Genomic DNA, 25,767 nt, shown 5'->3' on the forward strand with positions numbered 1-25,767 from the left:
GGGGGCATCGCCACGCCTTCAGGAACACCGACACCGAGCAAAACCAAAACTCCTGCTGCCCACGACCCCGCGTCCATCACCGACGACCTGCTGCAGCTGCCCAAGAGGAGGAAAGCATCCGATTTCTTCTGATCACTTTGAAGAAAAATGGACACTATCAATAAGCGCCCCCTGCTGGCGAACACTGGAGAAAAGCAAATGTCGACACTGAGAGAGGGAGTGTCTTAAAGACCCTTGCCGTTTTGACATAAACACAGTAAAAAAAATTACACTTCCATGTGGAAAGTGCTCTTTAGAAACACGCCTTTTGAGGCTGGGGTTTTGTGATGTCACAAGGACCAACTTATAGACAGGTATTAGTCCATTCAGTCTCTAGTGGGTTATGTCAGAAGTTGTAAGGGTGGTTTTGGCCTGACGTGGAGTCACTTGGAGTGGAGATAATTGAACTATTTCAGTCTTAAAGCCACATTAAACAACATGTCATACCATTAATGATCATCATTCACACAGTATCCACACGAACATTATACATGGACTTAGAAGACAAGCGTGTAATACCAGACACCTGCCGGATACGGAGCATGTTTCTCAGCTTGAGTTTATGGGAATATTATAAGAGTAATCTTCTATTTCTAGACATTTGTCCTTATTTTATTTGAAACATTGTCCTCCTGCCAGTTGGCAGTTTTCAGTTTGTTATTTATTCTTAAAGCACAGTTAAGTACCAGCACAGTAAGGGTTTCACTTGAACCATGAAACGCTGTCTAGAATTGGATTAAATGATCTTATATCTCTCATAATTCTCCAATAAAACCTGCACCACTTTGATACTGGAGCAACGCGGAAGTGGCGTTAATTTAGTTACAACTGAGAAAACCCTGAGAAACCCTGGGATGGTGAGAAAATCTTTGGAGGATTTTAAACATGATTAAAACTTCCTGAATATTCATAATGTTTGATTTAAACTTTGTATAAACTTGTACATTGTGTAAAAATGGTCATACTTTTTTGACACATTTTAATTCTAATGCTGTAAACTCAGAAATGTGCGGATTTGTGTTTATTAACACCAATAAACAGATAAACTGTTGCTAATCTCAGTCCTGGTTTTCAAGGCTGCTGTCTATAGGCTCTGGAGAAGGTTGTGACTCTAATTTAATTTCCTAGGAGTTCTCCTGGTCAGGCTTTAGAAGTTGACGGTGTGGATGCTCAACCTTGAGATTCCTCCACGTCATCCTGGCTGTGGTCAGATATGTCCGGCTCCTCCTTGATGCTGTTTCTGTTGCAGGATTTTAGAGCTTTCATTTTGACTCCTTGAGATGTTTTTGCACACCCCTGGGGCCTGCAGCACTGCTGTGTCTAATCCACTCATACCAGTGTAACATACACTAACACACCAACACCACGTCAGTGTCACTGCTGATCCACCTCCTAACTCATACCTGTGGTTAGGGAACTGGGCTGTAACCGGAGGGTCGTTGGTTCAGTCCCCAGAGTCGGCAGGTCATGACTGAAGTGCCCTTGAGCAAGGCACCTAACCCCCAACTGCTCCCCGGGGGCCGTGGCTAGGGCTGCCCAATGCTCACTGCCCCTTGGTGTTCACTAGTGTGTGTGTAAATGTGTGTTTCACTGCACGGATTGGGTTAAACTCAGAGAACATTCCTCTGTGTGCAGCACAGTGGCCAATAAAGTGATTCTAAATAAAGTATGCAGAACAACTGGTAGACTACAGTCTGTAATTATAGAACTACAAGGTGACTGTTGTGGTCAGCTGTGAGACTGCATATCCAGGGTGGAGATGAAGTTATTTAAATGTTTTGGCGGATCAGTATACAGATCTCATTGTTTTCAAGTTTTATTTAGGGATTAATATTGGTGTCGATTCAGGATCATTTCCGGAACCGAATCCCTACAAATGAGCCGTTCCCAACTGTTTAAAGAGATCAGAGAGTCCCGCCCCCTTTCTCTAATCCGATTGGTTGTTTTGCAAGCAGCTCTCCCCTCTATTTTGCGTTGATTAGCTGAGTCTATACGGCTCTGTTGTGTGCATGCCTTTTCTGGTCGTTGATTGGCCGAGACGTGCTTGTGCCCTCACTCGCTCGTCGCTGATTGGCTGTGGCTCGCACAGTAGCAGTCGCTGATGGAGGACAGCGCAGCCATCTTGTAGTGTTTTGGGCCGAGTCTGGATCTGCGGCTCCGAAAGAGGAATAACAAACGCAAACAACAACAAAAACAAGCGTAATTAACAAAGTAAACCGTTCTCAGCCGAAGCGGCTCTCCCGCGTGTGCTGTACCCGCGGTGTGTGTTTGAGACTCGGAGCTCCAGGCGGAGGGCAGTGTCTCCGCGGCTCTTCTCTCGCCTCTGCCCGGAATGAGCGCTCGATGTGCGGGAAGGCGCGCTGCACCGCTCCGCTGCTGCTCATTGCGCTGCTGGGCGCTTTCAGCACAGAGCCGCCAGGAACAGGTCAGTCCCTTTACACAATGTTTATTATTACAGTCATTATTAACGGTAATCTGTAACACTTCATCAGCACGGACACACAGCGGGGTCAGGTACGGACCGATATACCGGAAATACGATATACCGATAATACGATATACCGGTATGTAGAATATGGCTATGTATCGTGGCTGGTGGCACTACAATGTAATGCATCATATTAAACATGTCTTAGTAATGTAAAAAGTAATGTCTTATTGTATATCATACTTCTATATTGAATGATATGAATAAACAACATTTTATCTCCCCATACTTTCATCATATAATGTTATGCTATGTTATTGATTAAGGTATTAAAATATCTTGGACTACTGGTTTTTAATCTCTTCTTCAGTCTTCAGCAGCAGTAACAGTTGTGTATAGGTCAATTACATATAAGATTTTGGAGGCTACAATAAAGAAAAAACTCTGGGCAACCAGAAAGAAGACCCTCATTCACAAACACCCCCACAGGGGTCAGTGATTCTGACGAAAGAAACACTGACGATCCACACTAGATCAGTCCGTACGAGTCGGTTCCAAATTTACTTCAATAAACTCTGTGGAAAGTTCCTATGACAACATCCGGAGGAGCTAATCGATACAAACTTTCGATTTAGGAACCACCCACTGATGACTCCTCCCATAACATCCAGTGGGTTCTAAAATGCAGCCGATACAGTTTGATCCACACAAACCCTTCTGTGTTAATCGAGTAGAGAGTAGGAAACGGTGTTATTACTTACTGTGCATTACCACATAGCCAAATGTTAACAGGTGTATTATATTATACGGTGTACTGTGTATACTGGTGTATCATATTGTAGCATCGCTTACTGTGGAATCGTATTGTCGTTTATTGTAATTTACTCAAGTGTATTACAGCCCCTGTTTAACAAGTTCCTCAACAACCCCCCTGTCCAGACAGGAACGCTATACTTCAAAAATATTCACCTCTCACCAAACTCAACCCTGCTGTGTGCGTTTCAGATGGTACAGATTTAGAGTAGGAATTAGAGGAGTGAAAATACAAAGCAGTGTAATGCATCAGGCTCAAAACCTTGTATCTCCACAATAATACATTCAGTTAAAGACAACACTGCCCACAACTTGTGCTGGAAGGTAATGGTAGCGTCTGGAGTTTATAAATTAGGTCCAAATGAGATGCAAATGAAATGCATTGTTTGTTCAGTGACTATAAGCTATATACACACACTTAAATAAATGTTTGTGTGTGTGTGTGTGTGAGAGAAAGAGTGTAACAGTTGTTATTGTTTTCACATAATGCCCATAAACTAAAGAAAAACAAAACAAATATGTATTTTTGTTGTAACAGCATCTATATATACTTATATAAACATATGTGCTTGTGTGTGGTCACTGCCTGTGTGTGTGTGTGTGAGACTGCCTGCCTGTGTGTGTGTGTGTGTGTCTGTCATTGTAACAGGTGTTGGTGTGTGTGAGGAAATGGAGTTAGTGTCTGCAGCAGTTACTGCGCTCTAAAGCTGACGGCTCTAATCCACAGACTGATCCCCCCCCCCCCCCCCCCCCCCCCCCGGCTCTGATTTACACCAAAATCACTGCACTGCTTTTTTTAGGGAACTACATCTCCCACAATGCACTTGTGATTTAAGTGAACCCTATCAACCTTATTTTCAGCGCTCTGATTGGCTTGGCCCTGTTCATTTCCAGTCATTGTATCTGTTGATACACACCGCAGCAGCTGCAGCTCAGGGGTCTCAGTTTGTGAACAAACTCGGGACGGAATGGAGTCCTTTAGTAATGTCTGCGTTACAGGAGGTCCTGTGTTTTATTTCTTTCCTATCAGTGTTTCTCCCTCTTTCCCTGAGTAACTTACAGACCAGGCCACCTGCTTTAAACTAAACTCAGCGCTCGTCTAATAAAGCGGTCCTGGATTAAACTCTTGGATTCAGAGCACTGTGATTTTCTGTGTTTTTTTTTTTTGAAAATATGAGAGTGGGAGAGCCCTCGCTGAGCCATTCTGCTTTTGTATTCTGTTTTCTGACACTGAAGGACACTGTTATCAGCTCAGCTGTGTTTTACTGCTTGTTTATAGATAGCTGTGTGTCAGATGGTGTGTTTCCATACTTTCCCATCCCTGAAAGTCAGCTTATTCTTTGTCCAAAAAAGCAGAATGTTGTTTAAAGGGAACACAGTTCTGTTTCTTAATGAAGCGTCTGTGACCTGCTTAGTGTTCTCCCCCTGTGTAAACAGCCCCTGTTCAGAACGCCCGCTTTCAGCACCTGTTCCTTTAAATGATAATGAGCCGCTCGCTGTTCACCCCGACCCCGAGCGCACAGCAGTGAGGAGCGAGGAGCAGAAGCTCTGGTTTTTAGCCGTTTTCACTCTGTTCTCTTTCTTCTCCGTTTTTACTCAGTGCTCTTATTTCTCCGCGCTCGTTGTGTCTGTTTTGCTGAGTTTAACCTCGTCTTTGTGCTCTCACATAAACGCGGGTCCAGCGCTGTGATTGGACAGACTCAGATGAGGGGGCGGGGCCATTCTAAAGTCTCTGCGCTTGACGTCAGAAGCGGAGCAGAATCAGAACGAATCGTTTTATCCCGTGTTTACTGACTCATGTGAACAGACACAGAAGAAGGGATTTTTTTAAAGATAGGGAAATGAACTGTTTTATCGGCAGGATTTCCACTGATTATCGTTGGACTGATGTATCGGCCGAGTCCCAATGTACTGTGATGTTTAACCTCTTTAAGGTGTTTGTGACAGAGATGATGTTCTTTTTGCAGGTGGGCGGTTAGCTGTGGCCCGGCTGCTCTCAGGTGAGGGACACATCACCTCTGCTCTTAATACAGAGTGTGAGCGGCGGTCAGTTTTTGAAGTTGATGTTGGAGGCAGGAGAAATGACCAGGGTTCTCTCTGCCGAAGATGGACGTGCCTTTGCTCCCTTGTCCTTTCTTGGAACACAAAAGACTCTCACAGACCCGGGTTCTGGAGACTGGCCAAAACATTACAACCAGCACAGTGTGGCTCTCAGATATTTCCACTGAACATTTCTGCTTTAACATCAACTTCAGAAACTGACCCTTCACTCACCGTCTGATATACACCCCACACTCACCAGGGGGCGCTGTAACAGATCATCAGTGTTACTCACACCACCTGGCAGTGGTTTTAACGTATTGTGTGTGTGTGTGTGTGTGTGTGTTACAGAGCTGCGCTGCAGTCCAGGACAGTTTGCATGTCGCAGTGGGAAGATGCAGTGTATCCCATTGGCCTGGCAGTGTGATGGTTGGACTGCCTGCGAGGATAAGAGTGACGAACTCGACTGTCCACGTACGTGTACATACACACACACACTCTTTTAGTAAACATGGCATATTAATGTTAATGTTCAAATTAAGTGACTCCACTTTTTTATGGAACACAATTTTCCATGTATAATATTTATTAATATATAATATAGTATATATACTATTTATTTCCTGAAAATTAAATATTAAGGACATATTTTATACATTATTTGTTTCTGAAATGTTACACTTGTGCGGTAAAATGTGCAAATAATAACTTCAAAGAAATCAACAACACGTACATGTGGCCAGCAGTGTTCCAGGCTCTTTTTTATTATTATTTGTATTGGTATTTTAATTATTTTTTTTTTACGTGAATTCAGCACAATCTTCTGTTTCTTGTTTGTAACGGTGTCCCTCTGTTCCCCAGCGATGAAGGAGGCCAGGTATCGCTATGGAAACAGCTTTGAGCAGGTTGAGGACGTGATGGGCGTGGCTCAGCCAGTGCGATTCAACAGTGAGTCCTGCAGGGGGCGCTCTGCACCACTACAAATTAAAGCCACAGTTCAGATAATTATTAGTTTCTAGTATAAGATTCGTGGAGGTGTTCTTAATCCATCCACAAAATGTTGTCTTCCAGTGGCCTGTAATTTATTATTAATGTTATAAAATTAGAAACTAAAATTACGATAATTTCACTAAATACTTGATTAGATTTTCCAGAGGATTGTGAGTGGTCTGAGCTCCACCAGAGGGCAGTGTTGTTATTTATTGCTGTGTGTTGAACCCCTGCTCTCTCTCGTCCTGTAGAGAAGTGTCCGAGTGGCTGGCATCACTACGAGAGGACGGCGAGCTGTTATAAAGTCTACCTGAGGAATGAGGACTACTGGCAGGCGGCGGAGACGTGTCAGAGAGTCAACGGCTCGCTCGCCACCTTCGTCACCAACGAGGAGCTGCAGTTCATCCTCAAGATCAACGTCGAATTCGACGAGAAAGTGTGCGAGCGCAAAGAACAGTGCAAGTGAGTGATGCCTCAGCCGTCTCAGGGTGGGAGTCTTACGGTGCTTTTCCACTGCATGGGATCGGCTCGACTCGCATTTACCTGCTCAGTTTTCCACTTCAAATCCTCTCCACAAAATGGAGCCGGTGACGTCGCAAAACCCCGTCTCTAACAGGAACCACAGGCTTTGAAAACCACAATATGTTGGTGGTAAAATCAGGCGCCGTTTACTCGTTGTGTGGCGTGTTGTTGTTGTTCAGCTTTCACTGGAGATTTTCCTCAGCCACCGACCCAAGGAGCGTCTGACCCTCTTCAGAAACCCCTCGGGGGAATGTTACGAGCTGCTGCTGAGAGTCGGATAAAAACTAATGTGAACGCTGCTGTAACTTCAGAGATTTTACAAGCGGCGTGTTTGTGCTGGAGCTGTGTTTCCTGGTGATTGACAGGTCTCTGGCCAATCAGAGCTCTGCAGGGTTTACTCCTCACATTTAGCACCTACTAAAAGAACCCGGTTCCAGGGCCAGATTTGGCCGGTGGAAAAGCACAAGAGTCGAGTCGTGTAGATCCTATGCAGTGGGCCTCGCACCCTGGGAATATTAACCCTATCAGTTCTGTAATGACCCTGACCTTGTGGAATAAGGCTGAAGCTTGATGTGAAATAATCAAACTGCCTGTAAACATTGTGGAAACTAGTTACTTGTAAAAGTTTTTTTTTGTGTCTGTTTGCATTAAGTGTTTGAAAGACCAAACTTGACAAATATCTTTTATAGAAACACTAAAGTAAACATTTATTTAGTTATTTACCTTTTATAAAATGTATTATTTAAATCTGTAGATAGTGGTACTTTGAAAGATTTGTACGTCTGCTGCTGTGTGCTAAAGTGTTGTGTGTGTGTGTGTGTGTGTGTTCTGTTCTGTTCTGCAGTTTCTGGGTGGGGTATCAGTATGTTATCTCTAATCAGAGCCGCTCTCTGGAGGGACGATGGGAGGTGGCGGATAAAGGTTGGTGCTGATTTTATAATCTCCTCTCGAGCTGAATGTGATGATGATGGTAATTTAATGATGATGGTTACAGTGATGATGGTCATGATGACGGTGGTGATGAAGATTTCAGTAATGATGGTGCTGATGGTGGTGATGATAGTCACTGTGGTGATGGTGATGAAGATTTCAGTAATTGTGGTGCTGATGGTTACAGTGGTGGTGGTGATGATGGTGGTCGTGGTGATGTGAGGATTATGATGATGAAGGTGTTGGTGGTGATGATGATGATGATGGTGCTGTTAGTCACAGTGGTGTTGTGATGAAGATTGTGACTGATGTAAAGAAGGCTGTGGTAATCACTGTGGTGCTGATGCTGACGGTAATGATGGTGTTAATCCTGATTACAGTGTTAATGTCGGTAGGAACGATGATGATGATGATATTTTTGATGCTAGTTGTCAGTACAGTTGTGATGATCCGAATGATGGTGGTGATGGTGACAATAGGAACGAAAGGAAATGATCATATTTATAATAGCGATGGTAGACATTAGTAATGAAGACAGTAATGAGCTGTGAATGTAATGAGTGCAGTGATGATGATGATGATGATGATAACGAAGGTGATGAGAATTATGACAGTGGTGATGAAGAAGCTGTTTACAATAGTGATAGAGGATTGATAATGTTTATGATGAAGAGATGTGATGATGATGATGATTACAGTAGTGATGTGTGTGTGTGTGTGTCTCTCAGGTCCTCTACAGGTGTTCCTGCCCCCCGAGGGTCTGACCAGTTTCGCTGAGGGCAGTCCGACACAGGAGAGTGTTTTCTGTGCTCAGCTCCAACGCTTTCAGAATAAAAACATCAACGAACACGGGCTCCACAGCTGGCACGCCGAGAACTGCTACAAAAAATTCCCCTTTCTCTGCAAGAGGAGTACGCACACACACACACACACACACACACACACACACCTCTCACTCTTTGATATTGTCTCCTTTGGTGCTAAACCTCAGAAAGTGTCACTGTCTCTGGTGCTTCCTCTAGATCAGGGGTGGGCAATCTTATCCGCAAAGGGCCGGTGTGGCTGCTGGTTTTTGTTCCAACCAACCAGGAGGTCACATGATGATTTGTTTTACTCAAGCCAACTAATTAAAGGAGTGAAATCAGGTGTGCTTGAGCCTGAATGGACTTAAATCCAGCAGCCACACCGGCCCTTTGCGGATAAGATTGCCCACCCCTGCTCTAGATGATGATGTTATGAACAGCCCTTACACTGACATCTAGTGGTGACGTGGATGAATAATTCTGCATTAATCCTAATCCTTACACAAACCGCTCCCTGTTGGGGACCCGCTCTGTGGAGCATAAATCACTTTCACAAATCCTGTTAGCTACTTTGTGGTGGGACAAATGACTGATTGCACCTTTAATTGAATGGAAGTGAGGTGTAATGGAGTTGTGGTGGTCATTGATTATGATGTGTGTTGATTCTCTCTCTCAGGGCAGACGTGTGTGGATATAAAGGACAACGTGGTGAGTGAGGGCTACTACTTCACTCCTAAAGGAGACGATCCGTGTCTGAGCTGCACGTGTCACGACGGAGAGCCAGAGATGTGCGTGGCGGCGCTGTGCGACCGGCCGCAGGGCTGTACACACTTCCGCAAGGACCCTAAAGAGTGCTGCAAGTTCACCTGCCTCGACCCAGGTGAGGGGTTCCTCAGTGTGGGGTTCACCTGTCGATGTCACACAGGAACAGAAATGGTTTTATATTCAGGTTCAGTGTTTATAAAAGTGTCCCACACACATCAACCATCAAACGCAGAGAAGAGCAGCGTCCATCGATATTTAACTCCTTAAAGCATCATTAGGTGATATTTTAACCTTAAATTACAGCTTCAGAATCACTGTGGTGCTCCAGTGAGCTGTAACAAGGAGAATAGAGCTTCTGTCGTGTCTACTCTGGGCTCAGCACCGCAGAGGCTGTACTATGTAGCTTTTGGAGGAGGGTAGGAATTGTGAATTACACTCTGTAACTGTAGGGGGAGCCCAGGAGCAAATAAAACCAAATATTACCTAGTGTTCCTTCAGTGAGCTGGTAGTTCAGAACGCTTTGTATGAGCATGACTCTCAACTTTAGTGGTTTATTATCAACTCTTTTGTGTGTGTGTGTGTGTGTGTTTGTGTGTGTCAGAGGGCAGCAGTCTGTTCGACTCCATGGCCAGTGGAATGCGTCTGATCGTCAGCTGTATCTCGTCCTTCCTCATCCTGTCCCTGCTGCTCTTCATGGTCCACCGTCTGAGACAGAGACGGAGAGAGAGGATAGAGACGCTGATCGGAGGAAACCGTGAGTCCACACTCTGTAATTATAGTTACAACCACAAGGGTGCGCAGATGAGTAAATCAGTGTGGGAGAACCCGTCTCCATCCCTCTCCCCGTCCCTGAAGCATCTCTCTCCACAATGGGAAAGCGGAGGAGGGGGAGGGAAGGGACTCTTGATCCTGGCTCTGGCTTCGAGTGGCAGAGAGAAGCCCTCCGTTCTGTTCTGGAGCCGTTATGTGGATTAAGCCCCTAATATTCTCCTAGAAAGGTTACAAAACATGGCTGGAATCACAGGGACAGCACTCTCATGGTTCAAATCTTACTTAACAAAACGTTATCAGTTTGTAAAAGTAAACGATTTATCTTCAAAGTATTCTAAAGTAAGATGTGGTATTCCACAAGGCTCTATTTTAGGACCATTATTATTTACATTACACATGTTACCGCTAGGCACAGTTATAAGAAACCATGACATTAACTTTCACTGTTACGCAGTCGACACACAGTTGTATATTTCAGCCAAAGCCTGATGACAAACACAGATTAAGGAAAATAGAGGACTGTGTGAAAGGCTGGATGTTGCGTAACTTCCTCCTTCTAAACAGCAACAAAACAGAGGTCCTGCTTTTGGGTCCAAAGGTGGCAAGAAATAAATGACTTTCCAGTTAAACCTGGTTCAGCAGCAAAAAAAACTGGGCGTCATAATTGACCCGGATTTATCTTTCGATCAACACACAGGCAGTATTCACTAGGACAGCTTTTTTACGTCTTCACCACATCGCTAAGATCAGAAATGCCTTATCCCTGCAGGAGCAGACACATTAGTACATGCCTTTATTACTTCAAGGCTTCACTACTGTAACACACTACTGTCAGGACGCACCAGAAGAACTTCAACTAGTTCAAAACGCCGCAGCCAGGGTCCTCACTACGACTAGAGTATGTGAACATATCAGTCCAGTTATTAACAAATAAACACTAAAAAATATATGCAGTAATAGTATTTTAAATGTCTATGTTCTGTTTGATCCACGTGCTGCATACTGGTGTATTATAGTAGTACGCCATTCTGAATACAGCCCTAGTGTCATTGATGCAAAGCAAAATGGCACCCCCTTGTGGAGCAGTTCTTAAATGTATGTGATAATAGGGCCCCCTAGGATCGCATCTAAACGTGCTGACTGAGTATTTTGTGGTGTTGTTTTTCTTCTTGTTGTAGTTCATCATTTTAACCTGGGTCGGAGAGTGGCCGGGTTCGATTACGGTCCGGACGCGTTTGGGACGGGTTTGACGCCACTGCACCTATCAGATGACGGAGAGGGCGGAGCTTTCCACTTCCAGGAGCCGCCGCCCCCTTACGCTGCCTATAAATACCCAGACATCCAGCACCCAGATGACCCGCCCCCGCCGTACGAGGCGTCTATCAACCCCGACAGCATCCTTTACGTAGACCTCGGTACGATCTGCAGGGGGCGGGGCTTAATGTTCAAGGGGTGGTTGTATATTTTAAAAATTATGATAGCCATAAAAGTCCCAAAGTAATGTACTGTTATATTCCTTTAACGTAAATTAGAAATATGTAGCTACAGTTGTGCAGCATGGGGTAACTCTCTCACTCTTTCTCTCCACTCTTTCTCCTCTCCGTTTTGCTTTTTTCTCTTTCTCTGTCCCCACTTTTATCCTTTTTTCTTTTGTTTCCTTTTCTTTTTTTTCTTCCTTAACACTTCTCCCTTCCTCTTTGCCCTAACTTTCTTTATTTCTTTCTCTCTCTCTCCCTTTCCCTCTCTCCTTCCTCCCTTTTTCTTTACTCTGTCCTTGCTTTCCTCATTGTCTGTCCCTTTCTCTTCTTTCTCTCTCTCTCCCTGTCCCTTACTTCCCTTTCTCTCTCTCTCTCTACACACATTCATTATCTCTCTCTCTCTCTCAGGTCATACAGGTCTGAACCTCTCCACCCCTCAGGTTGGAGGAGAAGTGGGCGGTCTCTGTCGTCCGCTCCATGTCCCACCCCCAGTCCCGCCCCCTCGCCCTGACCATGCCCTCGACGAGAGGACGGAGTCCATCGACAGCAGCACACTACTGGTGGCCCCGGACACCCCCACAGAGACACACAACATCATCCATAGCTCCGCCCCTGACCCCTCAAACCCCAACTCCCTCAGCACGGTGGTGTGAGGTGAAGGAGGGGCGGAGCTTTTCTGCAGCTCAAGGCTGAGGACAGTGGACCGAACTGAGCGTGCTCAGGAGAAAAGCGGAGGACTCCGAACAAGGAAACGTTAATGACTCGGGAACACTAGAGCATGATGGGATTGGGAGGGGGGGCGGGGTTTTGAGCGCCTTTGGCTCATTACAGGTTTTTCCATGTAAATACCGTCACTGCTCCTCAATTTACTGTTTTTATTTGTTTGTTTGTTTTCGTCTGAGCATGTGGCACTGCGCCCCCTGCTGGATCCTGAACTGACGACGTTTTGAAGTTTGTAAATCTGGAATATTTTTTTTCCCTACTGCTCTGTCTCAACTGACCCGAAATGACCCGGTCATTCATCCCCTGCAGATGCTAATGCTAACGCTAACACTAATGCTAACTCTCCGACCCTCACCGCTGTTCTCCTGCTCTTCGTAAATCTAGATGTTTCTGGAGCAGAGCTTCAGCGTCCGCATGCTACGTCTCTTTCTCACAACCTCCGGCGGTGAAGTGCGCAGTGGAATTGTGGGTAAGCAGGTGGTTCTGCAGTGAGGCCAGGTACGAAATTTGGGAGTTCTGGAGCTTCAGAAGCTTTGGTTTTGGTTCTAGAGCCTTGGTTCTGGAACATAGACACTTGGTACGAAAGCTATTTGACACTACTTCTAGAGCCTACTTCCTTGGTTCTGAAGCATTCAAACCTTTGTTGTGAAGCTTTGGAAAATTGATTCTGGAACTTGGAAGCATGGATCCTGATAGCTTTTGCAGTTCTGGAGCTCTGCAGCCTTTGTTCTGTAGCTTTGAACCTGTGTTGTTGTCTTCAGGACGAGAGAGAGTCTCCACCCAGTACTTTTCTCCTGAGGAGCCTGAAGATCTGGGGCATTGTGGAACTGCGCTGAAACAGAACCTGATCAGGACCCAATAAAAGTGTCAGATGCTCCCTGCTCCCGTTACAGTGCTCTGTGACCTGTGAAAGTGTGTGTTACGGATCAGGCCCTTTGTTCAATCAATCAGATATTATTTATATAGCACTATTCACAACAGAAAGGTGTCACAGAGCAGCTTTATAAAGATCTGTGTCCCAGCCTCCTACGAGAAAACCCAGGGCAACAGTGGCAAGGAAAAGAGGAAGAGACCTGGGGAGGAACCAAGATTGTTTGGGTTCAGGAGCCTTTACTGACTCTTTACTGTGGGGAGGAGCAGAAGGTTCAGAGTCTGAAGCCGTGGTCACAACAAACGCGAGAGAGGAATTCTGTTTCTGGTAACGATTCATTTCCTAGGCCTTGACTTTCTGGTCTCTGCAACTTTAGAAACGGAAACGTGCGTGAGCCACAGGACTGGGGCCGTTTCTCACGTTTCAATTTTCAAAACACTAACGACAAGAAACGGTTTGAGCGCGGACTTTGTTCCTGATCCACCGCGAATAACGAGGACACACCGTTCCTCCCAAAGAGAACCAGCTGGAGGTCACGGATTCGCTGAACATGGTCCCTCTGCGGAACACAAGCCCATTCTTCGAGTTCCTGTTGCTGTGTCCTACTTCTGAGACCACGAAGGAGAAGCTGCTCTTCAGAACGACAGCACTCTTCCACACACAGAACAAACAGTAAACTACATGCGTTCAGCTCATCGTTTACAAAATCTACTTGAGTTTCATCCTGAATTTGTTCTTAAAAAAAGCAGTCAGTCATTTTTCATTTTACCTCAAACACAGCACATATTTCACCTGCGTCCAGTAAACACCTGTGTCCAAGCTCCTCGTTTACAGAAGAAGGCACAAACCTTGTTTACACCCAGTGTACGTTTTTGTGAAGTGATATTTCTCAGAGTAATTTCGAAAAACGTCTCCTGTGAAAAAACAAGGAGATGGGGGTTTGTTTTGGACCGTTTACAGAAGTGAGGACCGTTTTTACCTTGTTTTTCTATAAAGTGTGAATCATGAAGAATCAAACTGCTCTGTTTATGCTTCACAGAGCGGGTCCCCCACATGGGGGCAGCCAGTTTTACAACAGGTTTACAACCAAAATGTCGTAATGTGAAGAAGGACCAACCAATCAATGTGGAGAAAAATGACTGACTGCTGCTTTAAGATCAAATCTGAGAGTGTGAATGTTGTATAAACGACGAGACTCGGACGAGGAATGTGACCGCGGCTTTAGATGAGTCCTGATCCGTTTGTGACTGCGACACAAACCATGTTTTGCTTTAATATGCTTTGTATAAGTTGTGTGTGTTGTGTGTAAGTTTTATGTGCGTCGTGTGTTAGATAAGAGCTTTCTTTATAATTATTTGTAAGTTTATTACAGGTGGTTTATCGACCAGTTTTCCTTACTGTCAATAAGTGTACATATATTTACACGCGCTCTGCACAGGAAACGGTTTAAGAATTCGGTTTCTTTTTTATTTACGTTTTTTTTTTTTTAATTATTTGAAGATCAGGAGTTTACATGTGTCCTGATTTTCACTTCCCTCACTTTTTTTCATTTATTAAGCTGCAGTGTGTGAGCTGTGTTCTTCAAGACTGCAGGAGGTGGCGCTACTGAGTCCAGAAGTAGCAACTCTGCTACAAAGGTGTCGTGCTGCTGTGAGTCGCTCTGTGAAATTTGAAATAGACTTTCGCTCAGAAGTCCATTTTTTCGGAATGCGTTGGACATTAGGCCAGTCACAACAATCACGTTACCGATTTATCGTACGATCGACCGCATGTTGACCTCGGTGTTGTCCGCTGTGGTTGTGTTTTAGCCGCTCGCTTTAGTCATCTCTGTTCGACTCAATATATGAATTTAAAAAAAAAAACATTTTTGTTTTGTTTAATTTGGATATTTAGGCATTTTTTTTTGTTCCAGTTCCAGTGTCTGAAGTGTAATTGCATTGTTATGATATTCTCATTATGTCAGTGGCATAAAATGTAAAAATGACAATAATAATTTTTATCGCAATAATTTCTAGAACAAAATATTGACCAGAAAATGGCTGCTGTGACAGGCCTCATCTAACACCTTTATATAACAACGTCTTATAAGAGTCATACATTTTTTTCAATTTCAGTTACGTTTTCATTTGATGACATTCAACATTTTTGACCCAGATATCACTCCATACTCAGAAGGCATTTCCACCGAGTTCTGATCCAGTTCTCTCTGATTTCTGATTTTGAACATGTTCATATTTATCTGGAAAATCCGCTTGTGGAGAGAGAACACAGTACGACCCGTGTTACACAAGTCCACACTCCGCAGTTACCTATTTCCACCAGAGAGGGCGCCTGCTCACCAAACTCACACAGTGCAGCTTTAACAGAATCATTTCTAATGTGCGGTAATGAAAAGTGAGATCAGTGAAGTGAGGTTTAATTCTGATTAACGGAAGGAAAAAGGTTACTCAGTATAAAGTCCCTACATACGATGAGTTTGATTTTTCCAATTTAAAAGTCACTGTATAATAAGACCTTGATTTCTTCAGGGTAAAACCTTTATTTTAATCATTATCATTTTTTCACGTTAAAAGTCCTGATGAGTATAAGTCTGTTTTGATTTCTTAAGTTTAAAGGGCCTTGAAAGTAACATCTGTAAGATGTTGGTTCTCTTTTTAAAAATCATTGTTAAAGAATGCTTTGATTTCTCAAATGTAAAATTTATTTTTATTTAGTATTTTTTTTCCACGTTAAAAGTTACTGTATGGGATTTTTATTGTAAAAGTTTCTCAAAGTTAAAGTCCTTGTATAAAATGGCTTTGATAATTATATTCTAATATAAAAGTCCCTGTATAAAAGGCTCGCTGGGTCCAAAACAGTGCCCTATTCACTATGTAGTGCGCTCTTTTGTATGAAACCGTGCACAATTTCCAGTGCACTCCAACAGTCCCACTATGTGTTGTAATAAATAGCGTAAAACTGATGTACCCTAGAGAAGAGAGAATACCCATAATGCACCCTGCTGTTGGTTAAAAACCACATGAGGTTTTGTCCGAAATTGTTCACTACCCCCTGAACTCTGAATAGTGCATTATGTAGTGAGTAATGTAGGGAATAGTGAGTAGGGAGCTGTTTCTGACACAGCTCCTGTTTTTCTTTTGTTTAGTTTTGTTTTCCTCCAGTTTAAAAGTCCCTGTTTTTATAGAAGACTGGACGCTGACAGATTTGTGAGAAAGTGAAAATGAATTATGAATTGGACTTTGACAATCATTTCAGGGACGTTTGGCTTTATTGACTCTGACTGAAACCAGCATCGAAACGACAACCCCCCCCTCCTCCCCCCCTTTCTCTCGTGACTCTGGTGACTCTCCATCGCTCCAGCTTCACTCGTTCGTCCTCTGCTCTCCGTCCTCTGACCGGTCAGCACAGACAATCCCCACAGAATCAGAGTGTGTACGATAACGAGAGTCACTGAGGAGGTCTTACACTTTCTGTTCTCATCGCTGCTGTGCATGTTTTTGCTCCTTGGGCATGTAGATTTAAATCTGTCCCCCGTTCCGCCGCTAAAATCCTTTGAAGTAGATCATTTGTAGTGGTGAAACAAAAGTGTTTTATGTAAAAATGCTATAATTGATGCGTTTTGATTTACACTTTATTTTAGGTTTTCTTATGTAATTACTTTGTCTTTATGTTTAGTTTCGTCGGGGGGTTTGCGTTTCTCTCCGATGTAGATGTTACATCTAATTAAAAGCCAAATAAATTCTGCTGAAGGACAGTGAAGGCCACACCACGGCCCTAGTCTGATTCTCTAATCTAACCACACCCACAACTCCTTATATGGGCATCACGCTCACACCCACAACTCCTTATATGGGCGTCACGCTCACACCCACAACTCCTTATATGGGCGTCACGCTCACACCCACAACTCCTTATATGGGCGTCACGCTCACACCCACAACTCCTTATATGGGCGTCACGCTCACACCCACAACTCCTTATATGGGCGTCACGCTCACACCCACAACTCCTTATATGGGCGTCACGCTCACACCCACAACTCCTTATATGGGCGTCACGCTCACACCCACAACTCCTTATATGGGCGTCACGCTCACACCCACAACTCCTTATATGGGCGTCACGCTCACACCCACAACTCCTTATATGGGCGTCACGCTCACACCCACAACTCCTTATATGGGCGTCACGCTCACACCCACAACTCCTTATATGGGCGTCACGCTCACACCCACAACTCCTTATATGGGCGTCACGCTCACACCCACAACTCCTTATATGGGCGTCACGCTCACACCCACAACTCCTTATATGGGCGTCACGCTCACACCCACAACTCCTTATATGGGCGTCACGCTCACACCCACAACTCCTTATATGGGCGTCACGCTCACACCCACAACTCCTTATATGGGCGTCACGCTCACACCCACAACTCCTTATATGGGCGTCACGCTCACACCACAACTCCTTATATGGGCGTCACGCTCACACCCACAACTCCTTATATGGGCGTCACGCTCACACCCACAACTCCTTATATGGGCATCACGCTCACACCCACAACTCCTTATATGGGCATCACACGCACACCCACAACTCCTTATATGGGCATCACGCTCACACCACAACTCCTTATATGGGCGTCACGCTCACACCACAACTCCTTATATGGGCGTCACGCTCACACCCACAACTCCTTATATGGGCATCACGCTCACACCACAACTCCTTATATGGGCGTCACGCTCACACCACAACTCCTTATATGGGCGTCAAGCTCACACCCACAACTCCTTATATGGGCATCACGCTCACACCCACAACTCCTTATATGGGCATCACTCACACCCACAGCTCCTTATATGGGCGTCACGCTCACACCACAACTCCTTATATGGGCGTCACGCTCACACCACAACTCCTTATATGGGCGTCAAGCTCACACCCACAACTCCTTATATGGGCGTCACGCTCACACCCACAACTCCTTATATGGGCGTCACGCTCACACCCACAACTCCTTATATGGGCGTCACGCTCACACCCACAACTCCTTATATGGGCGTCACGCTCACACCCACAACTCCTTATATGGGCGTCACGCTCACACCCACAACTCCTTATATGGGCGTCACGCTCACACCCACAACTCCTTATATGGGCGTCACGCTCACACCCACAACTCCTTATATGGGCGTCACGCTCACACCCACAACTCCTTATATGGGCGTCACGCTCACACCCACAACTCCTTATATGGGCGTCACGCTCACACCCACAACTCCTTATATGGGCGTCACGCTCACACCCACAACTCCTTATATGGGCGTCACGCTCACACCCACAACTCCTTATATGGGCGTCACGCTCACACCCACAACTCCTTATATGGGCGTCACGCTCACACCCACAACTCCTTATATGGGCGTCACGCTCACACCCACAACTCCTTATATGGGCGTCACGCTCACACCCACAACTCCTTATATGGGCGTCACGCTCACACCACAACTCCTTATATGGGCGTCACGCTCACACCCACAACTCCTTATATGGGCGTCACGCTCACACCCACAACTCCTTATATGGGCATCACGCTCACACCCACAACTCCTTATATGGGCATCACACGCACACCCACAACTCCTTATATGGGCATCACGCTCACACCACAACTCCTTATATGGGCGTCACGCTCACACCACAACTCCTTATATGGGCGTCACGCTCACACCCACAACTCCTTATATGGGCATCACGCTCACACCACAACTCCTTATATGGGCGTCACGCTCACACCACAACTCCTTATATGGGCGTCAAGCTCACACCCACAACTCCTTATGTGGGCATCACGCTCACACCCACAACTCCTTATATGGGCATCACTCACACCCACAGCTCCTTATATGGGCGTCACGCTCACACCACAACTCCTTATATGGGCGTCACGCTCACACCACAACTCCTTATATGGGCGTCAAGCTCACACCCACAACTCCTTATATGGGCGTCACGCTCACACCCACAACTCCTTATATGGGCGTCACGCTCACACCCACAACTCCTTATATGGGCGTCACGCTCACACCCACAACTCCTTATATGGGCGTCACGCTCACACCCACAACTCCTTATATGGGCGTCACGCTCACACCCACAACTCCTTATATGGGCGTCACGCTCACACCCACAACTCCTTATATGGGCGTCACGCTCACACCCACAACTCCTTATATGGGCGTCACGCTCACACCCACAACTCCTTATATGGGCGTCACGCTCACACCCACAACTCCTTATATGGGCGTCACGCTCACACCCACAACTCCTTATATGGGCGTCACGCTCACACCCACAACTCCTTATATGGGCGTCACGCTCACACCACAACTCCTTATATGGGCGTCACGCTCACACCCACAACTCCTTATATGGGCATCACGCTCACACCCACAACTCCTTATATGGGCATCACGCTCACACCCACAACTCCTTATATGGGCGTCACGCTCACACCACAACTCCTTATATGGGCGTCACGCTCACACCCACAACTCCTTATATGGGCATCACGCTCACACCCACAACTCCTTATATGGGCATCACGCTCACACCACAACTCCTTATATGGGCGTCACGCTCACACCACAACTCCTTATATGGGCGTCAAGCTCACACCCACAACTCCTTATATGGGCATCACGCTCACACCCACAGCTCCTTATATGGGCATCACTCACACCCACAGCTCCTTATATAGGCATCACGCTCACACCGACAACTCCTTATATGGGCATCACGCTCACACCCACAACTCCTTATATGGGCATCACGCTCACACCCACAACTCCTTATATGGGCATCACTCACACCCACAGCTCCTTATATGGGCGTCACGCTCACACCCACAGTTCCTTATATGGGCGTCACGCTCACACCCACAGCTCCTTATATGGGCGTCACGCTCACACCCACAGCTCCTTATATGGGCGTCACGCTCACACCCACAGCTCCTTATATGGGCGTCACGCTCACACCCACAGCTCCTTATATGGGCGTCACGCTCACACCCACAGCTCCTTATATGGGCGTCACGCTCACACCCACAGCTCCTTATATGGTCGTGAGGAACACTAAAGAATGGGGACTTCAGCTGTGTGTGTTCAGAGAGAACGGCCTGAATGGTCACTCTGTGTCCACTTGTTCTCAGAGTGTTGTAAATTTCCGGATCCAGATTAAGCCCTGATCCATTACACTCTGAGCTTAAGGAACCTCCGGAAATCCATCTCTCAGCGGGAAATCCATCTACCTTAAATTCTGAGTGAGTCAGAGGGGAAACCCCACCATAAACACAAAGACACACTTTAAACAAACCCAGGGAAATCCACAGTGGACGCAGCTCCGTGTGGCGATGGTGTTAATGTCACCTTCACAGAGAGAGAGAGAGTGTTCAGTGTGATGCTCACTCGACCACTGAAGAATCTTCTTTGTTCTAAGATACTTTTGAGAAACTCAGTCCTGAACATTAACCTTTAGCCGCTGTGTGTGTGTGTGTGTGTGTGTGTGTGTGTGTGTATACGCAGTCACACTGAAGCTATAGGTTCATAAATATTAGATTCTGAATAATTCACAGAAGGAACCAAACAAACACAAATCTTCAGCTGCTACAGAATAGTTCATGTTAAGTCTCATATTTATAAAACACACTGTAATGTGTAACAGGATTAGAGTTGTTCATAAAAACAAATAGTGTTTATATGTTTAAAAAATCTCAGACACACCTTATAATATAATAACACTTATTGCTGTTTATTAACTGCAAGAATTAAATTAATAACTTAATAAATAAATCCCAGTCGAGTCACAAAATAACACCAACCAATGACAACAACATTAGTCAATGTTTGCATAATTAATGACTGTTAGCTCATGAATATTAAGCGGCGCTGTCCGGGGGTCTCCCAGTGGCCGGTGGCTGGTCTTTTGTTGGTTGAAATAGAAGTGTTTTGTTGGAGGGATGTTCTGGACGTTATTTAAAGCGCGGGTCACTGCAGTGGGGTCAGTTTCTCCACGATGTTGCTGCTGCTGCTGCAAACCCTCGTATCTCCCTCCACCGCCTACAACGGTCAGTCACACACTCCTCTTTCTTCTCTTTATTACATCCATCTCTCCTTTATCTTTTTCATCACTTCTTTTTCTTGTTTATTCCTTTTTCTGGTTTTTTCACTAGTTTTTATCTGTTTTTTTTAAATAATTGTTCAATTTTTTTAGTTTTCTATTTTCCTTTTTATCATTGTTTTATTTTCTCTATTCTTTTAAAAATACAGAACTCTGCAAAGGTTTTAGACACGTGACACGAATTTTAAAAAGCTGTTTATTGCAGCAGTAAGAGCTTATTTCCTAAAGAACAAACAAAAACCCTAATATCAGTATAAATCCAACCCCTTTATTCCTGTGTGTGTGTGTGTGTGTGTGTGTGTGTGTGTGTGTGTGTGTGTGTGTGTGTGTTATTTGAGGTGATCGTCCAGTGCCTAGTGTCAGAGGTTAATAAATACTTCACTGTGTTAAATGAAGTGTGCTGTAGATTTAATAAATCCATACGATCGAGAAACATCAGGAAACACACCGTTCTTCACTCGCTCACAGCACAGCGTCTGCTTTTAGAACAACATCCTTCTTCTGTGATTGTTTCTGTGTTTATTTTAATGATATATAATTTTATAGAAGCACCACACTTGACAATGAAGACATTCTTTTCTATAAAAGTAATAACCTCACAGTGCTGTATATTTTCTCTCATTAATTTACTAAGTTTCTTCTTTCCTTTAAACACCTTTCACAAAACCTCTTCTTCATTAATGAACTCCCACTCTTTACTCAGTGTCTGCGGTAAATGACTGGGTTTTCTCTGTGTGTAGTTAATATTCTGAAGTGTGTTGAGTGCTGATAAAGACTGTGGTCTGATTTTCTCGCTCAGATTTCTGTTACGATGACGGAGGCTGTGGTGAGTGATGACTCCAGTGTTTATAAATAATGTCATTAATCATCATTTTAATAAATGATTGTAATAAATCGACTGCTTCAGTCGGCACTGAGGTAAGAGGGGTTTGTGGCTGCCGTGTTCAGACACGAGCTGTGGCTGCCGTTAATTTCCAGTTTGAGCAGGAAACAGTAAAAGCATGTGACTTTTATGACTCTGAAATCTGATCACAGATCAGTTCTGGACACTCGTTCCAGATTTAGATTCACAGATCAAAACCAAATTGAGGTGCAGTGTGAACAAAGTAATCTGGTTTATATTCTGTACCCAGACCCGTATGCCTGGGGGGATATCTTCCCTTCCTGTCACCCACTGCTGGACGCTCATCACTCTCCGATAAACCTGGGAGAGCAGCAGGAGCTGAGGGATTCTGACCTGGACGCTCTGCAGCTCTCTGGCTTTAACAGCACGCCTAAAGGCCAGTGGAAACTCATCAACCAGGGCCACTCCGGTCAGTCCACACCACACCAGCACTACACCTTTAACCCATTCAGGGTTATCTACCTCTTTAGACGCAGCGCTCAGTGACGTTAGGAGTCTAGCTCAAGGGCTACAGTGTTTCAGGCGTAGTCTGTTTACCCGAGCTGGGAATCAAACCCTCACAGGATGCTGCCCTGTCCACTCCTGTGCACCACAGCTCACTCTCTCTGTGTGTGTGTGTGTGTGTGTGTGTGTGTGTGTGTGTGTGTGTGTGTGTGTGTGTGTGTGTCTGTGTGTGTGTGTGTAGTTGTGTTGGAGGTGGGTGGTGGTCTCTCTGTCAGTGGGGGTGGTCTTCCTGGATCATATCGGACTGTTCAGCTTCATTTCCACTGGGGCAGCGCCTTGACCAACGGATCAGAACACACTCTCCTCCACCAGCGCTTCCCCATGGAGGTCTGACACTGATCTTAATCCTAAACACTGACCTTAGTCCTAAACTCTGAGCTGAACCATGAGTTTACGCTTAACCTGAGTTTATTACAGATGCACATAGTCAGTGTGAAGTCCTCTCACCCGAATCTGACGGCTGCCCTGGACGACCCGACTGGACTCGCCGTTCTGGCCGTCTTCATCGAGGTAAATGCGTTTCTAGAGTCTGTTAAAGTTTGATATTTTTTATTGAATTTTTAAACACTCTGCTCTTTCTGCAGCTGGACTACGTGGAGAATGACAACTTCCAGCCGATTTCCAGCGCCCTGCCATCCATCGCCTACAGAGGTCTCTGTCCGGTTCTCATTTATTCCCTGTCTGACCGTCTCAGACTCACAGATTAAATAAGACACCGATCTGTTTTCATTTCTGTTCACCTGAAGGTCAGGAGAAGGTCATTAAACCATTTGTTCTGCTGAACCTCCTCCCCCAAGCTCACCTGTCTGAGTTTTACCGTTACCACGGCAGCCTGACCACACCCCCCTGCTCTCAGGCCGTCCTCTGGACCGTCTACCAGGTGCCCATCAGCATCTCCTGGACACAGGTACAGTTTATGGAAGTATTATACTCCTACATACAGTTACAGCGCCGAAATACTGACACACACCAGCTACAGCCATTTACTCCTACATACAGTTACAGCGCCGAAATACTGACACACACCAGCTACAGCCATTTACTCCTACATACAGTTACAGCACTGAAACACTGACACACACCAGCTACAGCCGTTTACTCCTACATACAGTTACAGCACTGAAACACTGACACACACCAGCTACAGCCGTTTACTCCTACATACAGTTACAGCACTGAAACACTGACACACACCAGCTACAGCCGTTTACTCCTACATACAGTTACAGCACTGAAACACTCACACACACCAGCTACAGCCGTTTACTCCTACATACAGTTACAGCACAGAAATACTGACAATCTTTTGTATTTGTTCTCAGTACGAGCTGTTTATCAACGGGATCTACTCCACTCCAGAGGGAGCAGAACACCCAGTCCATCTGCAAAATAACTTTAGACACATCCATCTGAGCTACAGTGAGGTTTACGTCTCCAAACATGCTCGCCTGTTCTCTGGTGCCCCCTGCCACACCTTCCAAAAACACGCCTTTGTCATCAGCATCGTTCTCATCATCTTCCTTACTGTACTCTGACAAAAATGACAAGTGGCTAGTGATATCATCTTAAAGTATCAAATATTTCTCAATCTGAGATTATTGAAGAATATTATTATTACTCTGTTTTCATCATTTTTTTCTTTCTTGTTTTAACTCATCTGTTATTTTCTAGAGAAAAAGTCTTATTTCACTTTCTGTAGACGAGAACAAAATTAGAACAAACACTGTAGTCTATGAATTGGTTGTATTATCTCAATCTCAGAATGAGAAATATGAGATACACTGATTAGATTTGGAGATGTTTCACCCCATAAAATATATTTTTGCAGAGCAACCATGAGGACAGAGAACTAATCATCTCTAGAGATAGGAGCTTCCCGAATGCTGTTGTGTTTAGATTTTCTGGGCCAGTGTATGATCCTGAAAATATGACATACTTTGCCACGTGAGGCTTGGCTGAGGAATCTTCTGTGGCAGAGTGAGTATTTATATAAGTGTTATAAACTTGTATCCATCAGATTTGTGTCAGAGTGATGAACACTAATCAGAGTCAGTGGTTATAACTCATAGTGACCTGAGACAGACGCTACGTCGACTCGATATCAGACTCAACAGAAGCAGACTATTGCTTTTATATGTTTTTCTACATTTTATATTTTAATAAAAGTACAGAGATCCTTCAGAAATGTTTGTAACTCTTTTTCTTTTACTTGTTTTAAGTGATTTTTTAGGTGAATGACCTGTGTTTTGGAAGATGGTAAAAATAGAGCTCAGTTTTGCAGTGTGTGGGTGAAGGAGTAGAGGACTGTGGAAATTCTTCCCAGTGTTTCCCTGATAAACTGATGAATAGGGTGTTTGTATTCTGAGGTTTTCCTCTCCACGCATTTCTGATCTTCAGTCGAGCACAACTTTGACCTGATCCTGAGCTTACTCTTGATCTTAATCCTCTGTCCTCTGAAAGGTCACAAAAGGCCACAGCAGTGTGTGTGGGTCGTCCTCTAGTCCTTCATCAGTGACACAGGACGCTGTCGGCTGGATGTTTTTGGTCGGTGGACTGTTCTCGGTCCAGACACTGAGGGGTTTAAAAACTCCAGCAGCACTGCTGTGTCTGATCCACTCTACACCAGCACAACACACACCAACACACCACCACCACGTCAGTGTCACTGCAGCGCTGAGAATGATCCACCACCACATCACACCTGCTCTGTGGGGGTCCTGAGCGCTGAGGAACAGGGGGGTAACAAAGTGCATAATTCATTGTAGTAATGACTGGATTAAAGTTGATGAAGATTCTACAGGGGAACTGTTCACACTGAGAGCCCTGTGTTAAAACATGTGAATGGCAGTGAATACAATCAGGCGATTGAGCAGAGTTCTCCGTACCAGTCTCCACACCGGGAGACGTCTCCCTCCCGGAACAGCATCAGCCTGAGCTCAGCTGAGGGGGAGAGGAGGAAAAACTAATCTGTGCTTTTTCACTGTGTTTCTGTAAAACACTGT

General features: G+C 45.0%; 3 protein-coding genes across 6 annotated transcripts in view; all 3 read left to right on the plus strand.

The window, feature by feature from the left end:
* The window catches only part of ess2 (ess-2 splicing factor homolog), a 10,186-nt gene extending 9,114 nt beyond the window's left edge, over positions 1–1,072 (plus strand). For both annotated transcript variants that reach the window (XM_066651024.1, XM_066651025.1), the window contains exon 10: positions 1–1,072. This exon is cut by the window's left edge and continues 151 nt beyond it. In XM_066651024.1, coding sequence (XP_066507121.1) covers positions 1–132 — 132 coding nt within the window. In that variant the 3' untranslated portion in view covers positions 133–1,072.
* A 1,079-nt stretch (positions 1,073–2,151) lies between these two features.
* dgcr2 (DiGeorge syndrome critical region gene 2) lies at positions 2,152–16,930 on the plus strand. Its single transcript, XM_066650935.1, has 11 exons — positions 2,152–2,464; positions 5,248–5,280; positions 5,672–5,794; positions 6,182–6,268; positions 6,562–6,772; positions 7,677–7,753; positions 8,491–8,673; positions 9,242–9,445; positions 9,932–10,084; positions 11,280–11,516; positions 11,988–16,930. The coding sequence occupies exons 1-11, from the start codon at positions 2,383–2,385 to the stop codon at positions 12,230–12,232; spliced, it is 1,635 nt and encodes a 544-aa protein (XP_066507032.1). The 5' UTR covers positions 2,152–2,382; the 3' UTR covers positions 12,233–16,930.
* Positions 16,931–21,146: 4,216 nt separating this feature from the next.
* On the plus strand, positions 21,147–24,864 carry car15 (carbonic anhydrase 15). 3 transcript variants are annotated; one of them, XM_066651538.1, is made up of 8 exons: positions 21,147–21,304; positions 22,157–22,183; positions 22,491–22,670; positions 22,947–23,092; positions 23,183–23,275; positions 23,350–23,416; positions 23,512–23,672; positions 24,088–24,864. In XM_066651538.1, the coding sequence occupies exons 1-8, from the start codon at positions 21,253–21,255 to the stop codon at positions 24,298–24,300; spliced, it is 939 nt and encodes a 312-aa protein (XP_066507635.1). In that variant the 5' UTR covers positions 21,147–21,252; the 3' UTR covers positions 24,301–24,864. The 3 variants fall into 3 exon arrangements, with proteins under 3 accessions (XP_066507635.1, XP_066507634.1, XP_066507636.1); XM_066651537.1 differs by having other exon boundaries at positions 21,198–21,304; positions 22,157–22,670; XM_066651539.1 differs by having other exon boundaries at positions 21,198–21,304; positions 22,157–22,670; positions 23,563–23,672.
* Positions 24,865–25,767: the final 903 nt, after the last annotated feature.

Source organism: Hoplias malabaricus, chromosome 18, assembly GCF_029633855.1.
Source record: "Hoplias malabaricus isolate fHopMal1 chromosome 18, fHopMal1.hap1, whole genome shotgun sequence".
Lineage (NCBI taxonomy): Eukaryota > Metazoa > Chordata > Actinopteri > Characiformes > Erythrinidae > Hoplias > Hoplias malabaricus.

Coding starts and splice junctions, on each gene's coding strand:
- dgcr2 (XM_066650935.1), top strand. CDS start 2,383: ATGTGCGGGAAGGCGCGCTGCACCGCTCCGCTGCTGCTCATTGCGCTG. Junction 5,281..5,671: donor TGTGGCCCGGCTGCTCTCAG/GTGAGGGACACA, acceptor TGTGTGTTACAG/AGCTGCGCTGCAGTCCAGGA. Junction 9,446..9,931: donor GTTCACCTGCCTCGACCCAG/GTGAGGGGTTCC, acceptor TGTGTGTGTCAG/AGGGCAGCAGTCTGTTCGAC.
- car15 (XM_066651537.1), top strand. CDS start 22,370: ATGACTCTGAAATCTGATCACAGATCAGTTCTGGACACTCGTTCCAGA. Junction 22,671..22,946: donor CATCAACCAGGGCCACTCCG/GTCAGTCCACAC, acceptor GTGTGTGTGTAG/TTGTGTTGGAGGTGGGTGGT. Junction 23,417..23,511: donor GCCATCCATCGCCTACAGAG/GTCTCTGTCCGG, acceptor GTTCACCTGAAG/GTCAGGAGAAGGTCATTAAA.